The sequence below is a fragment of the Culex pipiens genome, chromosome 1 (assembly GCF_016801865.2).
Source record: "Culex pipiens pallens isolate TS chromosome 1, TS_CPP_V2, whole genome shotgun sequence".
In the NCBI taxonomy this organism is placed as follows: Eukaryota; Metazoa; Arthropoda; class Insecta; order Diptera; family Culicidae; genus Culex; species Culex pipiens.
Genome location: NC_068937.1, coordinates 85,205,269 through 85,227,455, shown reverse-complemented (window position 1 = coordinate 85,227,455; position 22,187 = coordinate 85,205,269). Strand labels below are relative to the sequence as shown.

At 40.0% G+C, this 22,187-nt stretch overlaps 1 protein-coding gene across 1 annotated transcript in view; it reads left to right on the top strand.

Annotated features, from left to right (window-relative positions):
• The window catches only part of LOC120427451 (doublesex- and mab-3-related transcription factor dmd-4), a 48,768-nt gene extending 39,016 nt beyond the window's left edge, over positions 1–9,752 (top strand). The window contains exons 2-4 of the mRNA XM_052706099.1: positions 8,938–9,178; positions 9,238–9,446; positions 9,506–9,752. Of these exons, the coding sequence (XP_052562059.1) occupies positions 8,938–9,178; positions 9,238–9,446; positions 9,506–9,673 (618 nt within the window). The 3' untranslated portion in view covers positions 9,674–9,752. The remainder of the gene's footprint in view (positions 1–8,937; positions 9,179–9,237; positions 9,447–9,505) is intronic.
• Positions 9,753–22,187: the final 12,435 nt, after the last annotated feature.

Below are 22,187 nucleotides of genomic sequence, written 5' to 3'. Positions count from 1 at the left end.
TCAATTTATTTTATTAGTAAATAATCAAATAACAATTCCGTATTTCTTATAACCTAATAGAGTTTTGGAGTTCCTTTCAACTATGATTTGAACTATAATTCATTTTGATGTAATTGGATATTCTAACAATGGATTTGGCAAGAGAAGGAAAAATTAAAAAAAAAAAACCTTCTAGATTTACTAAGGAAAAGGATAGAAATAGAAAAGCTTAAAACTAAATCACAGTATGTTTTGTCTATTGACGTCGAAAAGCTTCACTGCACAAGGCAGCTTATCCGTTGTAGATGTACTTCATCATCAGCTCACTGAGAGCTTGGAATTGTTCTGCCTTGTTTCGGCAGGCACGAAAGCGCGTGAGCATCTCTCCAGCAAGGGCGAAAAACTCAGGAAGCGTGAAGAGGTCATCACCGGTAACATCAGCTTGTCCCGGGGGAGAACCGCCCCCAGAAGCGGCTACTCTAGCGTACGAACCTCCCCAACCGGGAGGGAACGCTGGGTTGGTCGATTGAACCGCTCCGCCGCCAGCTGCTGCAGCGTTCGAGCTCGAAGTCTTCGGAGGTTGGCGGGACGCTGGCGCTTTCTTCTTCTTGTCCTGCTCCTCGAGGTACTTTTTCCGCGCGGCACAGCCACGGAAGTTCGCCGTGTGGTTTCCACCACAGTTCGCGCACTTGACGCGCGCTTTGTGCTGCTGGGCGTTTTCCCCCAGCTGGTCTTTCCGCGGAAGATTGCACCTTTCGGTGAAGTGGGTCTCACCGCACTTTACGCACCGGGGTGGAAGATTACAATTTCTGGAACCGTGTCCGAATTTCTGACAGCGGTGGCATTGGGCTGCATCGGCCGGATTCTTCGTATAGAATCGCCACGTCACAAAGAAGCCGTCCAGTGCTTTAATCCGCCGTAGATCCTGGATTTTGACGGACCCACGATCGAAGTACAGGAGGTACAAAGTGTACGTACCTGTCACTGTAGTCGATTTCGAGAGCACCTTTATCTCTCGAGGCTTTACCTTGACGCCCGTCAGGTGTTCTTCCAGGTCGGAGATCGGGCGGTCCGGATATCCCTGAAGGACGATCTTCACTGGGACCTTCTCTGCAGGGTCAAATGTGAAGAATTTGAAGTTTCGCAACTTCAACTTCTTCACCACCGAGTCGAAATGCAGCTTCTTGTGGGTAATCACCTGCACAGAAGTTTTGCTAATTTTGAGACAATATTGGAGTCCCTCAAGCAACTCGTCAACATCATCCGCCAACGTATCCAAAACAAAAATTGGAGGTGGTCGTCGTTCCTTCGGAGAATTACAATTTTTCGTCTTTTCTTGCCTGCGCGCAAGTTCATCATCGTCATCGTCGTCGTCAGCATTGCTGCTGTCACTGTCGGTGTTGTTTTCATCTCCACTCAGCATCTCAAATTCGTTGCTGGTGGGAACGTTGGAAGTGGTTGTTGTCGTAGTGCTGGTGGACTGCTGCTGCTGCTGCTGCTGGCCGGAAGTGCTTCCGGATGCCCGGGTCGATTGTCTCGTCCGTACTGGGGACTCACGTGGACGGTATGACACGTGTAAAAATGAAGGATCGGTGACGTCACCGGGCACGCTCCCGTGCGCGATGGCGGTCGATGCGGCGTTGGTATGTTTACCTTTCTGCACTCTGCCGGTAGATGAACTTCGCGGGTTTTTCGAGGCCGCACTCGAACTGCCTCGGCCACGGCCGGCCCTTGGCATGCTGGAGGAGCAAACTCGCGGGTAATCACGGTTAAATACGGCGTAAAAATCGAAAAGTTTGAAGAGCTCCGAACACTTGACTGTTGCTGGCTGGTGTTGCCAGTCCCGATCATTTAAGAATTTAAGAATTTAAGAATTTAAGAATTTAAGAATTCTCGATTAAATTTTCAAAAGGTCCTATCTGCATAGGAAACCCATGAGGGATAGGTTGTTTTGAAAATTTAATCTAGAATTTAAGAATTTAAGAATTTAAGAATTTAAGAATTTAAGAATTTAAGAATTTAAGAATTTAAGAATTTAAGAATTTAAGAATTTAAGAATTTAAGAATTTAAGAATTTAAGAATTTAAGAATTTAAGAATTTAAGAATTTAAGAATTTAAGAATTTAAGAATTTAATAATTTAAGAATTTAAGAATTTAAGAATTTAAGAATTTTAGAATTTTAGAATTTTAGAATTATAGAACCTTAGAATTTTAGAATGTTGCGTTTGAAAACTTGATGATTGTTTTCGAAAGAGTTTGCGTAAGTTTGATTGTAGATGAAGTGCTATGGGAAAAGTACATTGGTTTTGTTTTTGGAACAACATGCACAGATAGAAATCTTATGAGCAAATCCGTAAAATCTATGTTGACGACATCTCTCAAATCATTCACCGATGCCTCTGTGCTCTTGTTCTAAGCTTACTGATTTTCCTAGAGAGCACGTTGGTATAGATAAAACGTTGTCGATTTAGAAAAAAGCATCTAAATCCAGAAAATTGTAAACGACTTCTTTCAAAACTTACAAGAATTCTATCCGTGTGTACAAACAATGTTCCATATAAGTTTTAGATATTATTTTCAATTATTTCCTTTTTTATATATTTGATATAAGAATATTTTTCTTCCAAAATTTCTGGGGGGGCACAATGTATGGGCTACCCCCCAGCCAAATTTTAGGGGGGGCAAAAAGTACCGTGCCCCCCCAGAGTCGGCGCCCCTGGTCCCGTCCCTTATAATCGAGATCTACAAACTGACATGGCGGGCACCGTTGGTGGCCGATGACTGTTACCTATTCGCAACTGATCTAGTTTTAGCAATCATGGTGTTTTATCTTTTCAGCGCATTCATACATGCTGTTGATAAGGGAAACACCACTTGATTGTCGAAGCCTATGATCAGTAGTGCTGAAAGGATTTTACGGTCTGTTCAGCAACGGAGAAGGACAACCATGGGTGGTCTCTCATGCTCATGCTCAGGCTCTTCAAAAATCAACGTTTCACGCTATATCAAAACCGGAATCATATTCGGATGCTCTGGAATGTGCTTTACAACTTTCCCGAAGAGAGTATGGTGCTAACTTGCTCATATAAAAAGATACAGCGTGTTCAAAACTTGTCGAAAATCACGTTTTAGACTAGTTTTGAGGACGCTGTATCAGGAGCAAGTTAGCACCATACTTTCTTCGGCAAAGTTGTAGAGCACATTCCAGAGCATCCGAATATATATTTTTTAAATATCAAAATTCAAAAAATGATTTTTCCCATGCAAATTTGCATGGGAAATTGAATCGCTTTGCGCAAAGTGAGAACTAAACCAATCGTTCCCAAACTTTGGGGAGTTGTTTAGGACCCCAAAAGGAACTATAATGATGCTGTGCTGGAAAATCGATTTTGATATTACACCCTAATGACCCATGTTCCAGAACCCAGATTGAGATTGGCCAAGATGTCAAACTTCATGACAAACCGGAGTAGCTTCCTGCTAGTATTCAAAGAGTAATCAAAATATTTATGATCTACTGCGATCGGTTTTCGGCACCACACGGAAGATTTATCTCTTGGGGTTCGATCAAAACTCATTGATCACCAACAGTAGACTACTCCGGTCTGTCATGACCATATCTTGGTTCCCAATTGTCCGTCCTCGGTGTCATAAACATAAGAAAAAACTTGTTTGGACTTGGGAACCAAAGTGGAGATGAAAGTGACCAGTAATTAGCAAGGGCATAAATTGGGTACTAAAGCCCTATGTAAATTTTTATGTACAACGGTAAAAAACACCATTAAAAACCATTTCTGATCACTTTTTTCGTTTTAATGCAAAAAAATATTGACAAGACAACATTTTTTCGATGGATCAACGATGGTCCCCTTGGAACGAGCTGTCAAGTAGGAGCTTTGCTGTCAAGAAGGACCGCGAGGATAATTTTTCAAAATTGATTTTAAAATCCATTTTAAACTCTTTGTGGTCGTACAAAGGGTAATTGTACTCAGAAAAATAAGCTTTATCGCTGTACACAATAATATCAGCAATCTAAGCTTCATTTTAGGACCTAATTACGTTTAAAATCCGGCCATTTCAGTCCTTTTGGTACACATGGATCAGGGACCATCCATAAACCACGTGGACACTTTAGAAAGGGGGGGGGGTGGTATGGCGATTGTCCACGCTCCATACAAAAAAGTTATAGATAGATAGCTATGGCCATTTGAAAAAGAGGTTTTTTTAAAAAAAAATGACGAAAATCGCAAAACTTTGGGGCGGTGCCAAAAAAGAAGGGGTGGTCCAATTTGGTTCAAAATCGAGATTACATGTTTTGAAAGTATCTATAGCTCCACCAAATTTTAGCTTGATCAGAGAAAGTCCATTTCGAATTTGTACTTTTTTGTGTACAGTCGGCCTGGGTTCGATCCCAGATGGTCCCATTTTTCGAGACGAGATTTGTCTGATCACGCCTTCCGTCGGACGGGAAAGTAAATGTTGGCCCCGGTCTAACCTAGAGGTTAGGTCGTTAGCTGAGTCCAGGTGTAGGCGTCGTCTTCCTGGGTCCTGTCTCGGTGGAATCACTGGTAGGCAGTTGGACTAACAATCCAAAGGTCGTCAGTTCAAATTCCGGAGTGGATGGAAGAAGCTTAGGTGTAAAAAGAGGTTTGCAATTTCCTCAACAATCAAGACGTCGGACACCTAGTTTCGAGTAATCGAGAACGCCAAGGCAATGCTGTAGAGCGAATAATTTGATTGTTTCTGTGGCACCCTAGTTGGGCCTGGCCACATCGGATCTTTGGGAACTCCATTCCGGTTCCTTCACTCTGCCGCTTCTCGCCACTCTACTGCCCCGATGACAGTCCTAGACTACCCCGTCAACCGAACTACCCGTCACTGACAACCCGGGTGACTACCCGAGCAGAATGATACGGGGATTACCCGATCAGAATATTGTGCGTCTTTTAGAGCACCACATCTCGTTTTTTCTACAGAGAGATAATTTCATCTTCACGTGATACCAAAGTAAGCATCTTTGCATTTAAAACATAACGACTCATGCACAATCTAATTTGCGCAAGATCTTCTGAAGCAATGACCATGTTTAGATTGCCAGTCGGATATCGATCCTGGTTGTGTCGCTCCTAGATGACATCGTATTGAAGATGCATTCTGAGATTGCAGATGAGACGTAACGTCGATGTCCCAGAACTTAAATCCAGGGGTATAACGTATAACGTCACACAAAGAAAAAATACTCTAAATTTAAAAAGATCGTTCGTTGGATTAAAAGTTCGCGTTGGTGAATATTCGTAGAAAGTTCAAACTTTTTAATTTAAAAGTTGAAAAGTTTTTGATACTACCATGCACTTCTGGAACAAAATCGTTGTATCGGTAAAAGTTTTTTACTTTTATTATAAGAAGAAACTTTTTATGGCAACAATAAATAACATTTAACATTACAGTGATGATTTTCGAAAAATGTGATGGATTTTATTTCTATTTTTATTTTAATATTAAAACTGCTGCTTATGCTGCTTAACATCGCGGCCTACATTTTGGAGCGCGACAGCGATGTAGAGAACAGGGTGGTCTCGTTGCCGGCCATCATCAGGACAGGCTTGGAGGAGTTGGCCATTGGGTGTTAATTCGGAAAGGTAAGTCGACGTTTTCCGACTGGGAAGTGAAGCGCCTGAACGGATAGTTCCCGATAACATCGTCCTCCTTCGAGAATGGCACAGATGTTGCCAGTTCATCCGGCCGAAGCTGCGCCGTCGCGAGTTGAGAGTTTGCGGGCGGGAGTTGCTGAAAGAGTTTGAAAGTAAATTAAATTGGCTAGACACTGAACACATTCTCAATACTCACCGGTGACTTCTTCGGTATTCCAGGTAGATGTTCTTTATCAGGTTCGTCGGATATCGCTCCAACCTTTGGAAGTAATCCGAGTACGACAGCTTCAGGACCTGCGGTTTTTGTACAGACGGTTCTTCCAGAACTGGTGCAAACTGTTCTTCCGGATGTTTATGTAATACTCGTCAAACATGTCCCGCACCGAGAAATGGACTGCGGACCCTCAGGACATCCCACACTGTCCCGTCATCACTTCCGGCACATCATGCTGCTGATGGTCGTAAACCGCCGGCACACATGCAACATCCGCGCTGACCACCTCCGATCGCTTCTCGTCGTTTCCCTCTTCCGTCGGATCCTTCTCCTCACCGTTTAAATTAACTTTATCGAATACAATCGGTGCAAATTCACATCCGCATAAACAGCGTCCTACAAAAACAAACAAAATCAAATACAAACGCCACCAAACACCCAAGCTTCCTTCTTACCCATTTCGGTCGTGAAACAGCTGCAGATCCAGCAGGAAGCTGGCCTCATCATTTTGAAAGCCAACTTTCCCCTAATCCCCTTGTTCCGCACCATCCTCCTTCGAAGGTATCCGCGTACAAGTCCTGGCTCCGGACGCGTTCTGTTTTGATTGACGTCGTGGACCACCACTCACTAACCACCGGAATCACCTAAACGTTTGTTTACATTTTGGACTTAGACGTACACGGTTTCAAGAGAACGACAAAATGAAAGAAATTATACAGTCGAATTAAAAGTTAAAACTTTTAAATAAGTTAGCAATGAGATTTTCAAAAACTGTAGCAGTAAAAGTTTTCATTTTTAAACACAGCAAAAAATCCGATGATAAAATCGCATGCAAAAGCATGCACATCACCTTTGTCAAAATAAACACTTAATATTACACACCACATGTACAATTTTTGCAAACACAAAAAAAAAAGTTGCAACCGACGGGATTCAAACCCAGCACCAACAGTAAGGATTGGCGCCTTAGCCCACTCGGCCATCAGACCGATGTAAAGCTGTAAGGCTAAACGCATATATGAGCTTGACATTTCGGTCAAGTAGGTTTCCCATACTGATGGGCTACATATTTCAGGGTGTAAAATCACATAAAATTGCATGAAATAATGCAATATTTATTTTACACCCAGGCCTTTTACACGCAGCTGGATTACTACTTTTTTAGCTGTGAAACAAGAAAAAAACTGTTAATGTAGCAAATTTTAACCACTTATTAATTTAAAAGTAAGTTACTTTTGTCATTACCATAATATTTTTTTGTGTGGTCGACCTTTATTTATCCCCTAGCCCTAGATCAAACGGTGTCACAAGAGACTTCGACAGGTTGTACTGGTATTTAGGTTTATGACTGCATTATCTTTGGCTTGGCTCAAACCTACCATTCACCGTTGTGGCAGTGGGTCTACCTGTACTTGACTTGTATTATGTGTACTTGTACTTAACGAATTATATCTTTTATCTTTTTGACATGTTTTGATGCTTTTTTTTGGACATTTATTTTATTTAATAATACCGCATAGCCTACATGTTTCTTTGAATCGAAAATAATTCTAGCCCTTAACTCTTCTGCTTACATTGTTTTTTTTTTTTCTTTTATCAGGCTCAATGCTCAGAGTCTTATAAGCTTTTTTTTTTATTTTGGTTTTGTTTTGAATACTCGATAGAGGCTTTTTCTTAATGAGCTTGATGCTGAAAACATATATAGTTATGTCGAGCTTATGGTTCCGAGCTCTTGGCCCATATTTCAGAGCTTTAGGCTTATTTCCGAGCTCGTAGCTCAAGTATTTATTTTTCGTATTAGCCTGCAACTCGACTTGTTCTTTTTTTTAAAGATCCCTTTGTTTAATTTTTAGAGCTCTAGGCTCAATTCAAGATTGTTTCTTGCGTTTTTTACGAGCTACGTGCTGGTAGCTCAGAGCTTCGGTTTTCCACTCGATCTACTTTTCTTTATAAAGTGCCTGTAGCGCAGGTTTGTAAAGAGTTCGAGTTTCTTTGTTTTTTTTTTAAAGAGCTCGGGGCTCACACTCCTGAAGAGCTCGAAGCTCGGAGTTTATTTCTTTAACGAGCTCGAAGCTCTCATTCCTTAAGAGCTCGAGGCTCGGAGTTTTGATTTTTTTTAACGAGCTCGAAGCTCAATGTCCCGAGCTCGAAGCTCAATTCCGGGCTCGAAGTCCAATCCCGAGCTCGAAGCTCAATATCCCGAGCTCAAAGCTCAATATCCCGAGCTCGAAGCTCAATCCCGGGCTCGAAGCCCAATCCCGAGCTCGAAGCTCAATATCCCGAGCTCGAAGCTCAATATCCCGAGCTCGAAGCTCAATATCCCGAGCTCGAAGCTCAATCCCGGGCTCGAAGCCCAATCCCGAGCTCGAAGCTCAATCTCCCGAGCTCGAAGCTCAACCCCGGGCTCGAAGCCCAATACCGAGCTCAAAGCTCAACCCAGAGCTCGAAGCCCAATATCGAGCTCAAGGCTCTCGGACACGCTATTACCAGCGCGAGTACTTCCATGATTTTTTTTTTTGTTATTGTTTACATGCTCCATACAGTTCGGTGTTGTCGTCCATTTTTTTCAGGAATCATCATAAAACGCCAACCACTAGAGTTATGTGCAATACCGCTGATGTCTTTCACTTTACACTGCACTTGTTTTGTTTTGTTTTTTTTTCTTCTGACACTGTTTGGATTACGGGATTAATGTGAAGATCCCATCCTCGTCGCCATTTGTGGCACCCTAGTTGGGCCTGGCCACATCGGATCTTTGGGAACTCCATTCCGGTTCCTCCACTCTGCCGCTTCTCGCCACTCTACTGCCCCGATGACAGTTCTAGACTACCCCGTCAACCGAACTACCCGTCACTGACAACCCGGGTGACTACCCGAGCAGAATGATACGGGGATTACCCGATCAGAATATTGTGCGTCTTTTAGAGCACCACAGTTTCTGTTTTAAATTTTGCTTATTTTATTTTGACATTATTTTCTTATTTCATCTTGACAAGAGCAGAGGGATAAAACATTTAACAAATTCTGTACTAATTTGATGAGCTTTTTTCATCATTCAATATTCAATTTTCATTGTTCTTCCGATGTTTCAGGTGGCACTTAAAAGACAGCAAGCTGTGGAAGATGCTATAGCACTTCGTTTAGCTTCAACAGAAATGGGAACTCAACTTGAAGCGCTGCCACCTGGGAAAATATACGGCATGACTGTCACTGAACCTTGCTCTTCGCCAAAGCTGAACTCATCTTCCCCAATAGATATTACTTCCTCAACGTCGCCGGATGCTACACAGGAGAAGGATCCTATCGATAACTCTCCAAACGGTAAAACATCTAGTAAGTTTTAAGCCACGTAAAAAAAATATGTTTGAATTAAACCAACTTAAATATTTCAGATCTACCCAACAGTGTCCCAGTATCTCAAAATGCCCTGGATATGCTATCTCAACTTTTTCCCCATCGGAAAAGGTCTGTTCTTGAACTGATTTTAAAGCGATGCGACTCTGACCTGTTAAGGGCAATTGAACAGTGCAGCAAAAGCCCACCTACAAGTGCATTCAAACCACCAACATCTTCTCACAGCTCTCTAATATCTCACCATCCGGTTTGTAACAATTTAGATATTTATGCAAGCATTTTAAATTTAACTACTTTCTGTTTTAGATACCACTCACATCATCAAGTCCACCAAGCTACACATCATTGATCGCTTATCCAAAATGGTTGCTTCCAACTATGTCTATCCCAATTCCCATGGGGCATATTGCCCCAAATCTAGCCCCACGATGTACCCTTCCGAATTGTGTCATGTGCTTACATCATCCGGTATAGGCAGATTTTGATGCAAAAGAAACTTATGTTAAAATGTTATCGCAAAATAAATGTTAAGTATCTCAATGTTCTAAACCAAGCATGGGATTATTGTTTATCTTTTGATTTGATTTTTGATTTGATTTGATGTGATAACCAACAGGGCCACAAGGATGACCTATGTAGCGGCTGCCTAGAATTACAGTGGCTCAGACTTAAAGGGCGCATCTTCAAATTACTGCCGTATGAAGGGCCAAAAGGGGGTGGTTGGACGGGAACAAGCAAAATCACTCACGGTGTCCTCAGGGGAAGAGAATCTCCTTCCGACAGTAACTTCCAATAACTCCGAAAAAGGACTGACAAAGCTGAAAAACAGGGCTCACACCCTGTTGGGGGCCTAAAAGGGCGCGGCAGACAGCTGGAGACTGACAGAGGTCAATAGACGTAGTAATTAGACAATCCTTTAGAATTGTATAATTAATAAACTATTTACCCCTTGTGACGTAGTTCTGGTCTTCCACTATCTACATCCAATCTCCGCCATTACAGCATACCGTCCACTGCCAACGTGGCAGGAGGGGTGTCTCCAATTTTGGCTTTAAAGTGGTTCTGTCAATGTTATAACATTTTATTTAGTCAGATATTTGTGCAAAAACACTTTATAAACGTCAAATATCATTTTAAACTCCACTCCTCCTGCCACGCGGTGGCTGATTGACATGTGGCGTCCTCTGATCGAGGCAGCCTTCTTAGTGTGCTTTGATTTATCCCTGTACATTTTGCTGGGACCATGAGAATTTCGGCGACGCCGGAATGAATCTGACCGAGCCACGTAGCATAGTGGTAACGTTCCCGCCTAGTAAGCGGTAGATCGGGGTTCAAATCCCGGCTCGGACCAACACAACTGGTGATCGTTTCTCTTCTGGAATCGATTTTTAAGTAAAGGAAAGGTAGTGTATCGTCACAAACTGGACCTTATCACGACGACACCTTAGGAAGGCGACCTATGGAATGTTCACATTAACCTTAACATGTTAACATTAAGTTGAGAATGAAATTGCCACTGAATCCACTTTGTAAATGCCGGCCCCGATACTCTTCAAGGGTGTTCCCCTCAGGAACTGGGAAAGATTTACTTTACTTTTACGGAATGAATCTGCTTCTAGGCAAGATTACACGGAGAGACCGGCCGGGGCAAATCTAAGAAAATCTTGGTTAATTTAACTAAAAGTATGGGTTAATTTTTTACACAGCTTTTTTTCAACAATCGATTGTTGAATTTGTTAACTCGAAATTGCTGACCACCACTAACTAAAATTAACTAAAAAAATAGTTGGAATTGCCATTTTTGTTGGTTAAATGGCCGAAAAAAATTCTAGCAGTCGACTGCTAGAATATTTTTTTCAGAAAATTAACTAAAAATTTCTTGTTTTCAGCTGAAATATTGTGGAATATTCTGTTAAAAACTGGCTAGGACATATTTTTCAACTATTTTTCAACATTTTTTTTTCGTTGTATCGACCAAAATATTTTTGCATGCAGCAAATTATTAGTGGTTTATAACAAAACATTTCTTAATTAGACATAATTTATGTAAGTGTTGATGTATATTTTCTTTAATTATCTAACGATATAGGCTGGGCCGAGTTTCTAGCTTTATTTTAACTAATGTCTTACTTGAATACAGAAAAATATTCGTACATTAAGTCAATAATTAGCTGTTGTTAGCAATATTTTTATTGAATTTGCAGTAAATTTTGTATTAATGCCTCATAAATTAATGCTGAGTGTTTTTATAATCGCATTTATTCTGCCTAAAAATTTAACGTTTTGTACTAATTTGTTTTTTTTGCATTAAAGTTGTTAAATTACTGTTAAAAAGCATCAAAACAAAACTTTTTTTTAACTGTTGTTACAAAACATGTAAAGTTTGACTAATGTTTTGAAAAATTACGTTGCATTAATCTAAAATAATAATAAAAAAGCATATTACAAATTTTGTTAAACACATTTAAAAAAGATGTTTAATTTCTCGTGAATTCCTTAAAAATAGAAACCGAGCAAAATTTTCACCAAGTTTTAAGCTTACCGTAATCTGGGGTGAATCGGGACTACAGTCTGAATAGGGACAGCTGTTTTTAGAGCACTTAAAGCTTTTAAATTTGGAAATGGATGTACACATTTTGTTGGCCTGAGTCTGTTCTAACCGAAACCAACCAGAAAAATCATAATATTGTGCTCCAACATGGTTAAAACTGCTGTCCCAGTTCGCCCCATGTGTCCCGATTGACCCCGATTTACGGTATATTTTTATCATTTTGTATAAAATTAAGTGTTGTATTCACTTACCATCACTGTGAAATCATCCGATAAGTCATCATCATCTACAACGGTCACAGAATTTTCACCAAAGTGAACCTTTTGCTGAAAATAGACATGTGAAATTTATTAGTAATTTAATTTATTAGTAAATTCTTAATTTTCGGCTATAAACTGAAAAAAGGAACGTAAATAAATGTAATTATAATGAGGAAAGAAGAAATATCAATAATGCTACTTACAAAGCTTGCATTAATTTAACAATAACTTTTGGCAACACACTATTGCTGCATTTGATTTAATTTATTCAACGTACTCCGATTCCTGAAAAAAATATTTTTAGTTTTACTTACCAGTTTATTGAGCAGTCGTATTGCAACAAAACTTTCAAGATAATAATTATCTTCTATTATATATTTTTATTTTTTGATATTTTACTTCATCTCTATTTTTTATGTTGTCATGTGTACGCATTTCTATGTATTTTATAATTGATGATTCTGAAAAAAAGAATGATTCATTAAGATTTTATCCGTCGTAAGCACGAAGCTTTTTAATGATTCAGTTTTCTAATAAGAATCACATTAGATAAATTATTGTGCAAAAATAAACCCATACATACTTAGATTAACCAACATTTTGTTAAATTTGCCCGAGCTGCTCTATCCGTGAAAAGTTGGCCCGCAACTCCCTTCTACTGCCCTCTCTTTCCTTCAGACATTCTTATAACGTGTTCAACTCACTCGCATTAGAGGTCCTCATGGCGAAGGTCGTCCTCTTGCTCTTTTCATAGTTTATCACCTGCAAAGAAATCATCAACAAACCTACCCACCAATTCCACCTCCCAGTTGCAACACATTGATTTGCCACTCCGACATTAGCCAAATAGCGTAATTTTCACCTTTCACATCCTCTCACTTCATAATTAACAACACAAACTTAACAAATCGACCGCTTTCGTTCGAATCCTCACTTCAAATGACAGACGTAAACAAACCCAAGTTCATCTTTTAAATATTCAACCAATTGTTAATTATATTCAACCAAAATAATTCTTGATTTTTCTAAAACCAAAGCTAACAGTCGAGCACGATCATTCGAGTTCGGGAAATCTGTTAGCTTTTTGCCTTTAGCATTTTCAACAAACGGGTTATTAAATTAATATTGAATTTTGGTTATTTAAACTGAAAATTGCCAGTAACAAGTACGTTTTTGTTAAAATTTACGAAAGTAAAATTAACAATTTTAATTGTTAAAATTTCTGGGCACGGTCTCTCCGTGTAGAGGCCTCGGATCATCTTGCACCCTTTAGAGGAATTGTTTCCCAGACCATCCCCTTGGACCCCATGGTATGCAAAAGTCGTTAAATTACAACGACAGACTTGTACACTGCCCACCATTGAAAAAACGGCTAATATCCACTTTTGGCAAAATCGAGATATTAGCATCAGGTGGTAGAGGATGTTCCAACGCATCTTCTGAAACTTGAATTTCACTGAAATAATGTTTAGACTTGGCTGCCGATGCGAAAAACCAAACGGCTAATATGCCACTCTAATGGGAAATTGCCTTGACGGAGATTTTGTGACAAACACTAAAACGCGTTTTTCTCGGAATACTTGATTTGGCATAATAGCCGAATTTTCAATTATGGGCAGTACAGAGCAATGTACCCAATTGCTCAAATTTTACGGGTTAATTCCCATTTAAACTTGTTCCTGCTCAAGGCAAGCCAATTTTCAACCAAATGGGCTGAAATTTGGGCTGGAGGCCCCATTTTGAGTACTCTTTCGGGCAATCTCATATACTTTTTGATTTGAGCAATTTTATATTTTGTTGTCCTGGGCTAATAACTACTTTATGACAAATAGTTCCTCGATTATTTATCAAATGGTCTCAACCATTCATTAAATTGTAAACCTACATACTATTCACCAACCCATTAATTCTCTTCCCCAAGGGAGCGTTCTTTTATTACGTAACGCAGTTAGGGGGGGGGGGAGGGGGTGTCGGTGTCTGTTACGAAATGTTACGAAAATTGGGGGAGGGGGGGGGGTGTGCTGAAAAATTCTGTTACGTAACGCAAAATTTTCATATAAGCACTCATAAAAATTTGCAAAAAGTCCTTGCGTTACGCGTTACAGGGGGGGTAGGGGGATGGCTCATCTGTTACGATTTGTTACAAAGGGGGGGGGAGGGGGTTCAAAAATCCCAAATTTTGCGTTACGTAATAAAAGAACGCTCCCCAAATAGTTTTGGTTGATTTAAGTATGTGGTAACTACATCTGTTTTAGTAGTGATATAGTTTGGACTATTCCCCCGATGGTTTTTGAATATGCGGGACCCGCAACGCGGAGTTGCAGTTTTATTTTTCGAGCAGTATTTTGAAACCGAAATATAACTGCTCGACGAGTTTGTTTCAAACGTGGGATGATTTGTAACTGGAATAGAACTCAATTTCAAAATAAATCAGATATATTGAGATATCCACGAGGATATCCACGTTTTCTAACAAACACACACTATGATGCTGTGTTGATAATCAAACGCACACAATGGAGCACCCGCAGTCAAGCAGTTTTTGACAGTTCGCTCCATAAGACTGCTTGCAACGCGGCTCTACTTTGTTCTAGCTGTTTCATTTTTCAAATAGAACTGGAACAAACCACCCGCAACGCGGAGTTGCAGTTTTATTTTTCGAGCAGGATTTTGAAACCGAAATAAAACTGCTCGACGAGTTTGTTTCAAACGTGGGATGATTTGTAACTGGAAATCAGATATATAGAGGTATCCACGAGGATATCCACGTTTTCTTACACACACACACACTATGATGCTGCATTGATAATCATACGCACACAATGGAGCACCCGCAGTCAAGCAGTTTTTGACAGTTCGCTCGATAAGACTGCTTGCAACGCGGCTCTACTTTGTTCTAGCTGTTTCATTTTTCAAATAGAACTGAAACAAACCACCCGACACACTATGATGCTATGTTGATAATCAAACGCACACAATTAGGTTTTACGCCAACTCGATTTTTAGGTTAGAAATTTGACAGTTCGGCTGCACTGTTTACATTTTTTTGCACGTGTGTCTAAGTAAAAATGTGTGTGCGTGTGCGCTCGTGACGTCACGCTGTAAAACCTAATGGAGCATTTCCATTCGAGCAGTTTTTGCTTTTTTCTACAATGTATTTCTTAGACTGTCTGTAGCGCGAAGTTTTATAATTGTTTCAAATTGCGAGCAGTTTTCATTTTTTAGAACTGGCGTAAATGAAACTAGAACACGATGCTCGCAACACGCTGATCTAAATGTTGTTTCAAAAAAATGCTTTTAATTGTGTGCGTATGATTATCAACACAGCATCATAGAAACGAAGTTGACTTTAAAGCTGTCGGCCACTATTGCTAGTACCAACCACTAGTGTCTTCCTTTTTATCTACAAGGACTTCGCCGCCCTGGGCTCCTCAGTGTATGAAAGTATGGCACGGAGCGACGGCGCCGAATACCCATATTTACACAAAGAATTTTAGAGCGCCCGCCGCGGGATTCGAACCGGCGACCTCTGGATTGGAGTCCAGTGCACACAGCATCATAGTGTGTGTGTAAAAAAACGTGGATATCTCTATATTAGCCTGGGTCAAAAAAAAATAAAATTGCTCAACTCAAAAAGTATATGAGATTGCCCGAAAGAGTACTCAAAATGGGGCCTCCAGCCCAAATTTCAGCCCATTTGGTTGAAAATTGGCTTGCCTTGAGCAGGAACAAGTTTAAATGGGAATTAACCCGTAAAACTTGAGCAATTGGGTACATTGCTCTGTACAAGTCTGTCGTTGAAATTTAACAACTTTTTCATACCATGGGGTCCAAGGGGATGGTCTGGGAAACAATTCCTCTGAAGGGTGTAAGATTATCCGATGCCTCTAATCTTGCCTATAGAAGCAGATTCATTCCGGCGTCGCCGAAATTCTCATGGTCCCAGCAAAATGTTCAGGGATAAATCAAAGCACACTAAGAAGGCTGCCTCGATCACAGGACACCACATGTCAATCAGCCACCGCGTGGCAGGAGGGTATCTGGAAATTGAAGTTTAAAATGATATTTGACATTTATAAAGCGTTTTTGCACAAATATCTGACTAAATAAAATGTTATAACATTGGCAGGACCACTTTTAAAGCCAAAATTTGAGAAACCCTCCTGCCACGTGGTGGCTGATTGACATGTGGCGTCCTGTGATCGAGGCAGCCTTCTTAGTGTGCTTTGATTTATCCCTGAACATTTTGCTGGGACTTTGAGAATTTCGGCGACGCCGGAATGAATCTGCTTCTAGGCAAGATTAGAGGCCTCGGATCATCTTGCACCCTTCAGAGGAATTGTTTCCTAGACCATCCCCTTGGACCCCATGGTATGCAAAAGTCGGTAAAATTCAACGACAGACTTGTACAGAGCTATGTACCCAATTGGGTACTAAAGCCCTATGTAAATTTTTATGTACAACGATAAAAAACACGATTAAAAACCATTTGTGATCACTTTTTTTCATTTTAAACCAAAATTTTTTTTCGACAAGACAACATTTTTTCGATGGATCAACTATGGTCCCCTTGGAACGAGCTGTCAAGCAGGAGCTTTTCTGTCAAGAAGGACCGCGAGGTTAATTTTTCAAAATTGATTTAAAAATCCATTTTAACGTCTTTGTGGTCGTACAAAGCGTCATTGTACTTAGAAAAATAAGCTTTATCGCTGTAAACAATAATATCAGCAATCTAAGCTTCATTTTAGGACCCAATTGCTCAAGTTTTACGGGTTAATTCCCATTTAAACTTGTTCCTGCTTAAGGCAAGCCAATTTTCAACCAAATGGGCTGAAATTTGGACTGGAGGCCCCATTTTGAGTACTCTTTCGGGCAATCTCATATACATTTTGATTTGAGCATTTTTTTTTTTTTTTTGACTCAGGCTACTCTATATATCTGATTTTTTTTGAAACTGAGTTCTATTCCAGTTTCAAATCGTCTCACGTTTGAAACAAACTCGTTGAGCAGTTTTATTTCGGTTTCAAAATACTGCTCAAAAAATAAAACTGCAACTCCGCGTTGCGGGTGGTCTGTTTCAGTTCTATTTGAAAAATGAAACAGCTAGAACAAAGTAGAGCCGCGTTGCAAGTAGTCTTATGGAGCGAACTGTCAAAAACTGCTCGACTGCGGGTGCTCCATTTATTCCTTATGAGAACTGTCATTTCTACCGCTCGAAATCTATAGAGCTATCTAAGCCCGATCTCACGCACACTAGCTTACCATTTGTTTTTGCTGGCGGGTACAAATTTTAACCTAAAAACCCTTCGTGTACAAACACGCAATACATGCGCACGTAGATAACTCTATAATACCCCGTTCGCACGGGCGAGTTATAGCCGGTTTTAACGAATTGGTTATAAGTTATAACCAAGTTAAAACCAAACCGTTCGCACGGGCTCGAAAGGTTTTAACGGTTTTAACTATTTTGACAGATCACAGCAAGCTGTGATTATTTAGTGTTGTCATTAATTTTCATTTTTTTACGGTGATACGGATTGATCTCGAGAATCGTGGCCACTCTTGCGGTAAGGGCCGGGTTTTTGTTGCTTTTTTATCGGTTTCGGATTTGAGCAGAATTTAAGGTATCTTGAAATCAAATTTTAAAAAGTTCGAAGTATTCTGAATATGTACGTTTATTTTACAGAACTTGTTTCCGTTTGGGCTGAAGCTGGTCCGCTGACTCCGGATTCGAACTTTGTCACTCAGGGAATCGCTTTGCGTTGAAGCAGGACGATCTGGGAAAACTGCTGTGTTGTGTTCTCCACGAACCAATTGAAGCCCCCTAGACCGTCCAAAATTTCGCGATTCGTTCAGGTTTACTGCAAATCCGGAAGGTGGCCCGTGTACTGCTAACGGCAAAGGACAAGACAGGCAAGACTTCCTGCTCTGCCCTGCTTCGGAGTGTTGTGTTACGTGCTTGGCCTCAAGATCGACAGCTTTCTGGAAGGTCGCCTGAAGATCCGAATGTTTAAGCTGGAATTGGTCAAGTTCTACCATTACGCCCGCTACAAGCTCGGGGTTGGCCGACCGGGTCGCGTCATGAGAAAGACCATAAAAGGACGTCTCTGAAGCCAATTAAACATCTCCCACCCCCCCCCCCCCCCCCCCCCCCTTCCCACCATTCTCCCTCCCTCCCATTTGTGTTTCAATTATTAATGACGAAAAAAGGTTTTTGTTAAACTACAGACTGCGCGTCTTGGATGCCGACTCACGTGCATCGAGACATCTCCGACACATCTGATACGGACATTTCTTTTCAAATTTCTCCTTTTCTCCTGGCCCAACGAGGCACCCGGCGAGCGCTTGTGTTCTCTCTATCGCTTTGTTGTGTTTGGTCTTGAGAGGCAAAACGCACATCTGAACGACAAGTACTAGCTAGTACGCGTCCACATTCCCGAAACGACGACCATCACAGGTACTAACGTGGAGATACTTGTAACCTTTTGGGTTGAGATAATTTTGAATAACTTGCCCGCCTTCCCGTCGTACCCTGTAGATCGGGCCTGGGGCCTGCTCTGCTTTTAACCTTTAAAAAAAAATTGACGTGGATTAATCATTATTGGTCACTGTGGCATTCTAGATTAGCCGTGTTATGCCTAAATTAGTGTTCAGTTTAGGTAAACGAAGATAAGCGTGTGAACGCTGTGAGTTCAGTCTGTGTACGAAGATGGACGAATAAAGCGGTGCGTTGAAAGCCGCATTATTGTGTTTTATTACAAGCTTGAGAATATCACATTGGCGATCCTGCCATGATGATTTTTCCCTTGTTTTGTGAAGAAGAGTAGTGATTCAATCTGTAGTGTTGTGTTTTTGTGATAAAGGAGTAAATTTGTACATTTGCACGCGTGAGTGATGTTTTGTTTTCGTTTGGTTGGTGGCTTGGTTGAACGAGCTCTTGGGTTGGCCCAGTGCGTGATTGGAGTCCGACAGGAGCCCGACGTTTACGAGACATCGTCGGTCGAATTCCATTCAGCGAGGAAGGATGAGTGGTTGCGGAGGAGGAAGGCGTTTATAACGGGTGGGAGCCGTGTCGAGCTCTGTTCGGTAGCAGTGAAGGAGGTTTGAGGAGTCGGCGCTTGAGGAGGTGAACGGGTAAAAGAGACAACTGTGAGTAGGGTGCTAAGGCTAAGGAGTGAAAGGGGATTTTTCTTTAATTGAGGTGGAAGTTGTTCTATTGTGGTTTAGTGTTTTGCGGTCGGTTTCTTATTGGGTCGTTGGGGCGGCCGTCAAAATAGGCGGCGGGCCAGATACGGGCAAGGAAAGTGTCAAAACCTCTCCCCCCTCATTTCGTCTCACCATCCAGCTGCAGCTGTGTTGGTAATCAAACGAAACGCGCGGTCGCATGATGGCAGCATCGAGCAGGCCCTAGTGGTGTTCATGTTGTTAGAGAAAAAAAAGAAACAATTTTTCAAGAAAAATAATACATTTTAAGCTGAACTAAAGGTTTGCAAGAGCAATCGAACAATTATTACTGATGTTGGAGGAGTGATTTGGGACCAATGTTTTTAATCCATAAATTTCTGTGAATTGAACATTTACACGCCAAATGGGAATCCCTAGGTCTTTCCACCACCGTTTCCAATGACCGTGACAAAATGCTAAAAATCCAGCTATCAGCTAAATCCACAATATTTATGAGCAATAATAAAAAAAAAATGTTTTGTATTTCTAACATTATTTATCGGTCAAGATGAAAAATTCTAAATTATGTCGTGTAAACTAATATGTCATTTATTGTTGTATTAGATAGGGCAACCTGTTAGTGTGCACTTCAAATCAAGTAAGAACCGAGTCAAGGAAGAGACTATACAAAAATTACACGAAAAAAAATGGAATTTAAACTATCTAGTTAAGCGTTAGTATTTATGAATTTTTGACGCCAGTTTTGATGGTAAATGATACAATAGTAAATAAATAATAAATTTATGATATCAAGGATATTTAGCAGTCTTGGCAGAAATCAATTAAGTCAATTAATTGGTTACGAAGCATTATTTAAAGTTAAAGCCTCGGTTAAAGCTCTATATCTACACATTTTAAAAATGATAAATGGAGAGAGTGTGAGAGTTATTAAAAAAAAAACATTTAGCGATTGGATTGGAAAAAGATACATAACAAGATTTTTAATTAGAAATAGATATGCTTCGATTTGTTTTTACTTAATCATTCTCAGAAATGGAAAAAAATGAAGCAGCTGATAGGTACGATTTATTGAAAGTTAGTATGAAGGGGAAAAGTCAGTAAAATTAGATAAAAGGAACCTGAAAAGAGAAGTTTTATTTTACTGCCAATGTTAACTAATAAATATGAAAAGGTCACATAAATAATTGCGCCAAGTTGTTTGATTACAGGTTTATCTAAAAATAGTTTGTTTTTCTATCTTCGAATAAAGGATGAAAGTGTTCCAACTGTTCTGGCCAAGTAATGTATAAATTACCGATTTAGATTTTTACGATGAAATTCGATTAGATTCGATGGGAGAACTATAAGAACAATAAATGGGCTAGAAGTACAGTTCGGTTATATTCTGTAAGGAAGTTTCACAAGAAAGCACAGACAAAGCATGGAAAAAAAACGAGAAAAAAAAACAATGTTGAATTTCAGGTAGTTGGATCAAGTTTGACCCATTTCCAACTATAATCAAATTATTTTTGAAAGTTAAGAATGCAAGTCTTGGTCGAAAAAAAATGCAATTGGTTTCAAAAAGTTGAGTCGGGTTAGGTTCATGACTAGCAAACAAAGAGTTGAAAAAGAAAGTGGATTCAGCCCGTAACCTGCTTGGAAAAAAGGGTTGCTGACAGTTGAGTCGGGTTCAGCCCAAGGCCAACTTAAACTAAAGTGTGGTTGAAAAGAGGAGTCGGGTTTAGCCCATGACCTTCTAAGAAAAAAAAAGAGTTGCTGATAGTTGAGCCGGGTTTAGCCCATGACCAACTTAAACTAACGTGTTTGGAAAAAGAAGGTGGGTTAAGCCCATGGCCAGCGAAAGCCAAAAGTGTTGAGTCGGGCTTAGCCCAAGACCAACTAAACTGTGTTTGAAAAGAGGAGTCGGGTTTAGCCCATGACCTTCATAAAAAAAGAGTTGCTGATAGTTGAGCCGGGTTTAGCCCATGACCAACTTAAACTAAAGTGTGTTTACAAAGCGGAGTCGGGTTTAGCCCATGACCTTCTTAAAAAAAAGAGTTGTTGACAGTTGAGCCGGGTTTAGCCCATGACCTGCTTGAAAAAAAAGTTGCTGACAATTGAGTCGAGTTTAGGCCATGACCAACTCAGATTAAAATTTGTTTGTAAAAAGAAGGTGGGCCCATGGCCAGCGGAATCCAAAAGAATTGAGATGGCTTTAGCCAAAGGTTAACAGAAGTAGAAAGTGTTATGGAAAGATGAGTCTGGTTAAACTTATGGCCAAATATCTTGAACAGGTTTATATAAAATAGAGGCATATTTAATTCATAGCAAACAACTGTTTAAAAGTTTAATGAATCTTTTATAGGATAATCACAAAACACGCTGCCGAAGAATGTTGTTCAGAATAATATACAAGTTGTTTTAAATTAATAATCATAGAAAAAAAAATGAATGAATAGTATAGCTGAAAGCTATATAAGATCACCAAAGCATCAGAATAAATTATTCATTAACGAGTAGTCAGATTTTGAGCTTTTCGGTACAGTTCAGCTGTGTTTTATCGTTCGAGTTTGTTTCAGTGATTCTTCAAGTTAGTCGTTAAATTTTATGTTAATAACAAATCAGGACACTGATTTGATTGAAATCAAGATTAACAAATAATATAAATCACCCTACGAAAAAAAAATGGAAGAACAGAGGAAAAAAAAACATGTAACATGCACATGAACTATTTTCTTTGTAAACAAAACTCATTGGATAAAATAGTTCCATATTGCAGAGAGGTATAGATTGTACAAAACAAAATATATCTTGATTGTGACACATTCACAATTGGATTCTAAAGTTAAGCTTTAACTGCTGATTTAATGTATTATAACGGTAAGGTTTTTTTTTTACAATTACCCTTTGTACGACCACAAAGGGTTAGAAATGAAAAGTTGATCCATCGTAAACAAAATTTGTCTTGTTCCTTTTTATTTGTGTTAAAGTTAAAAAAAAAGTGTTCATAAAT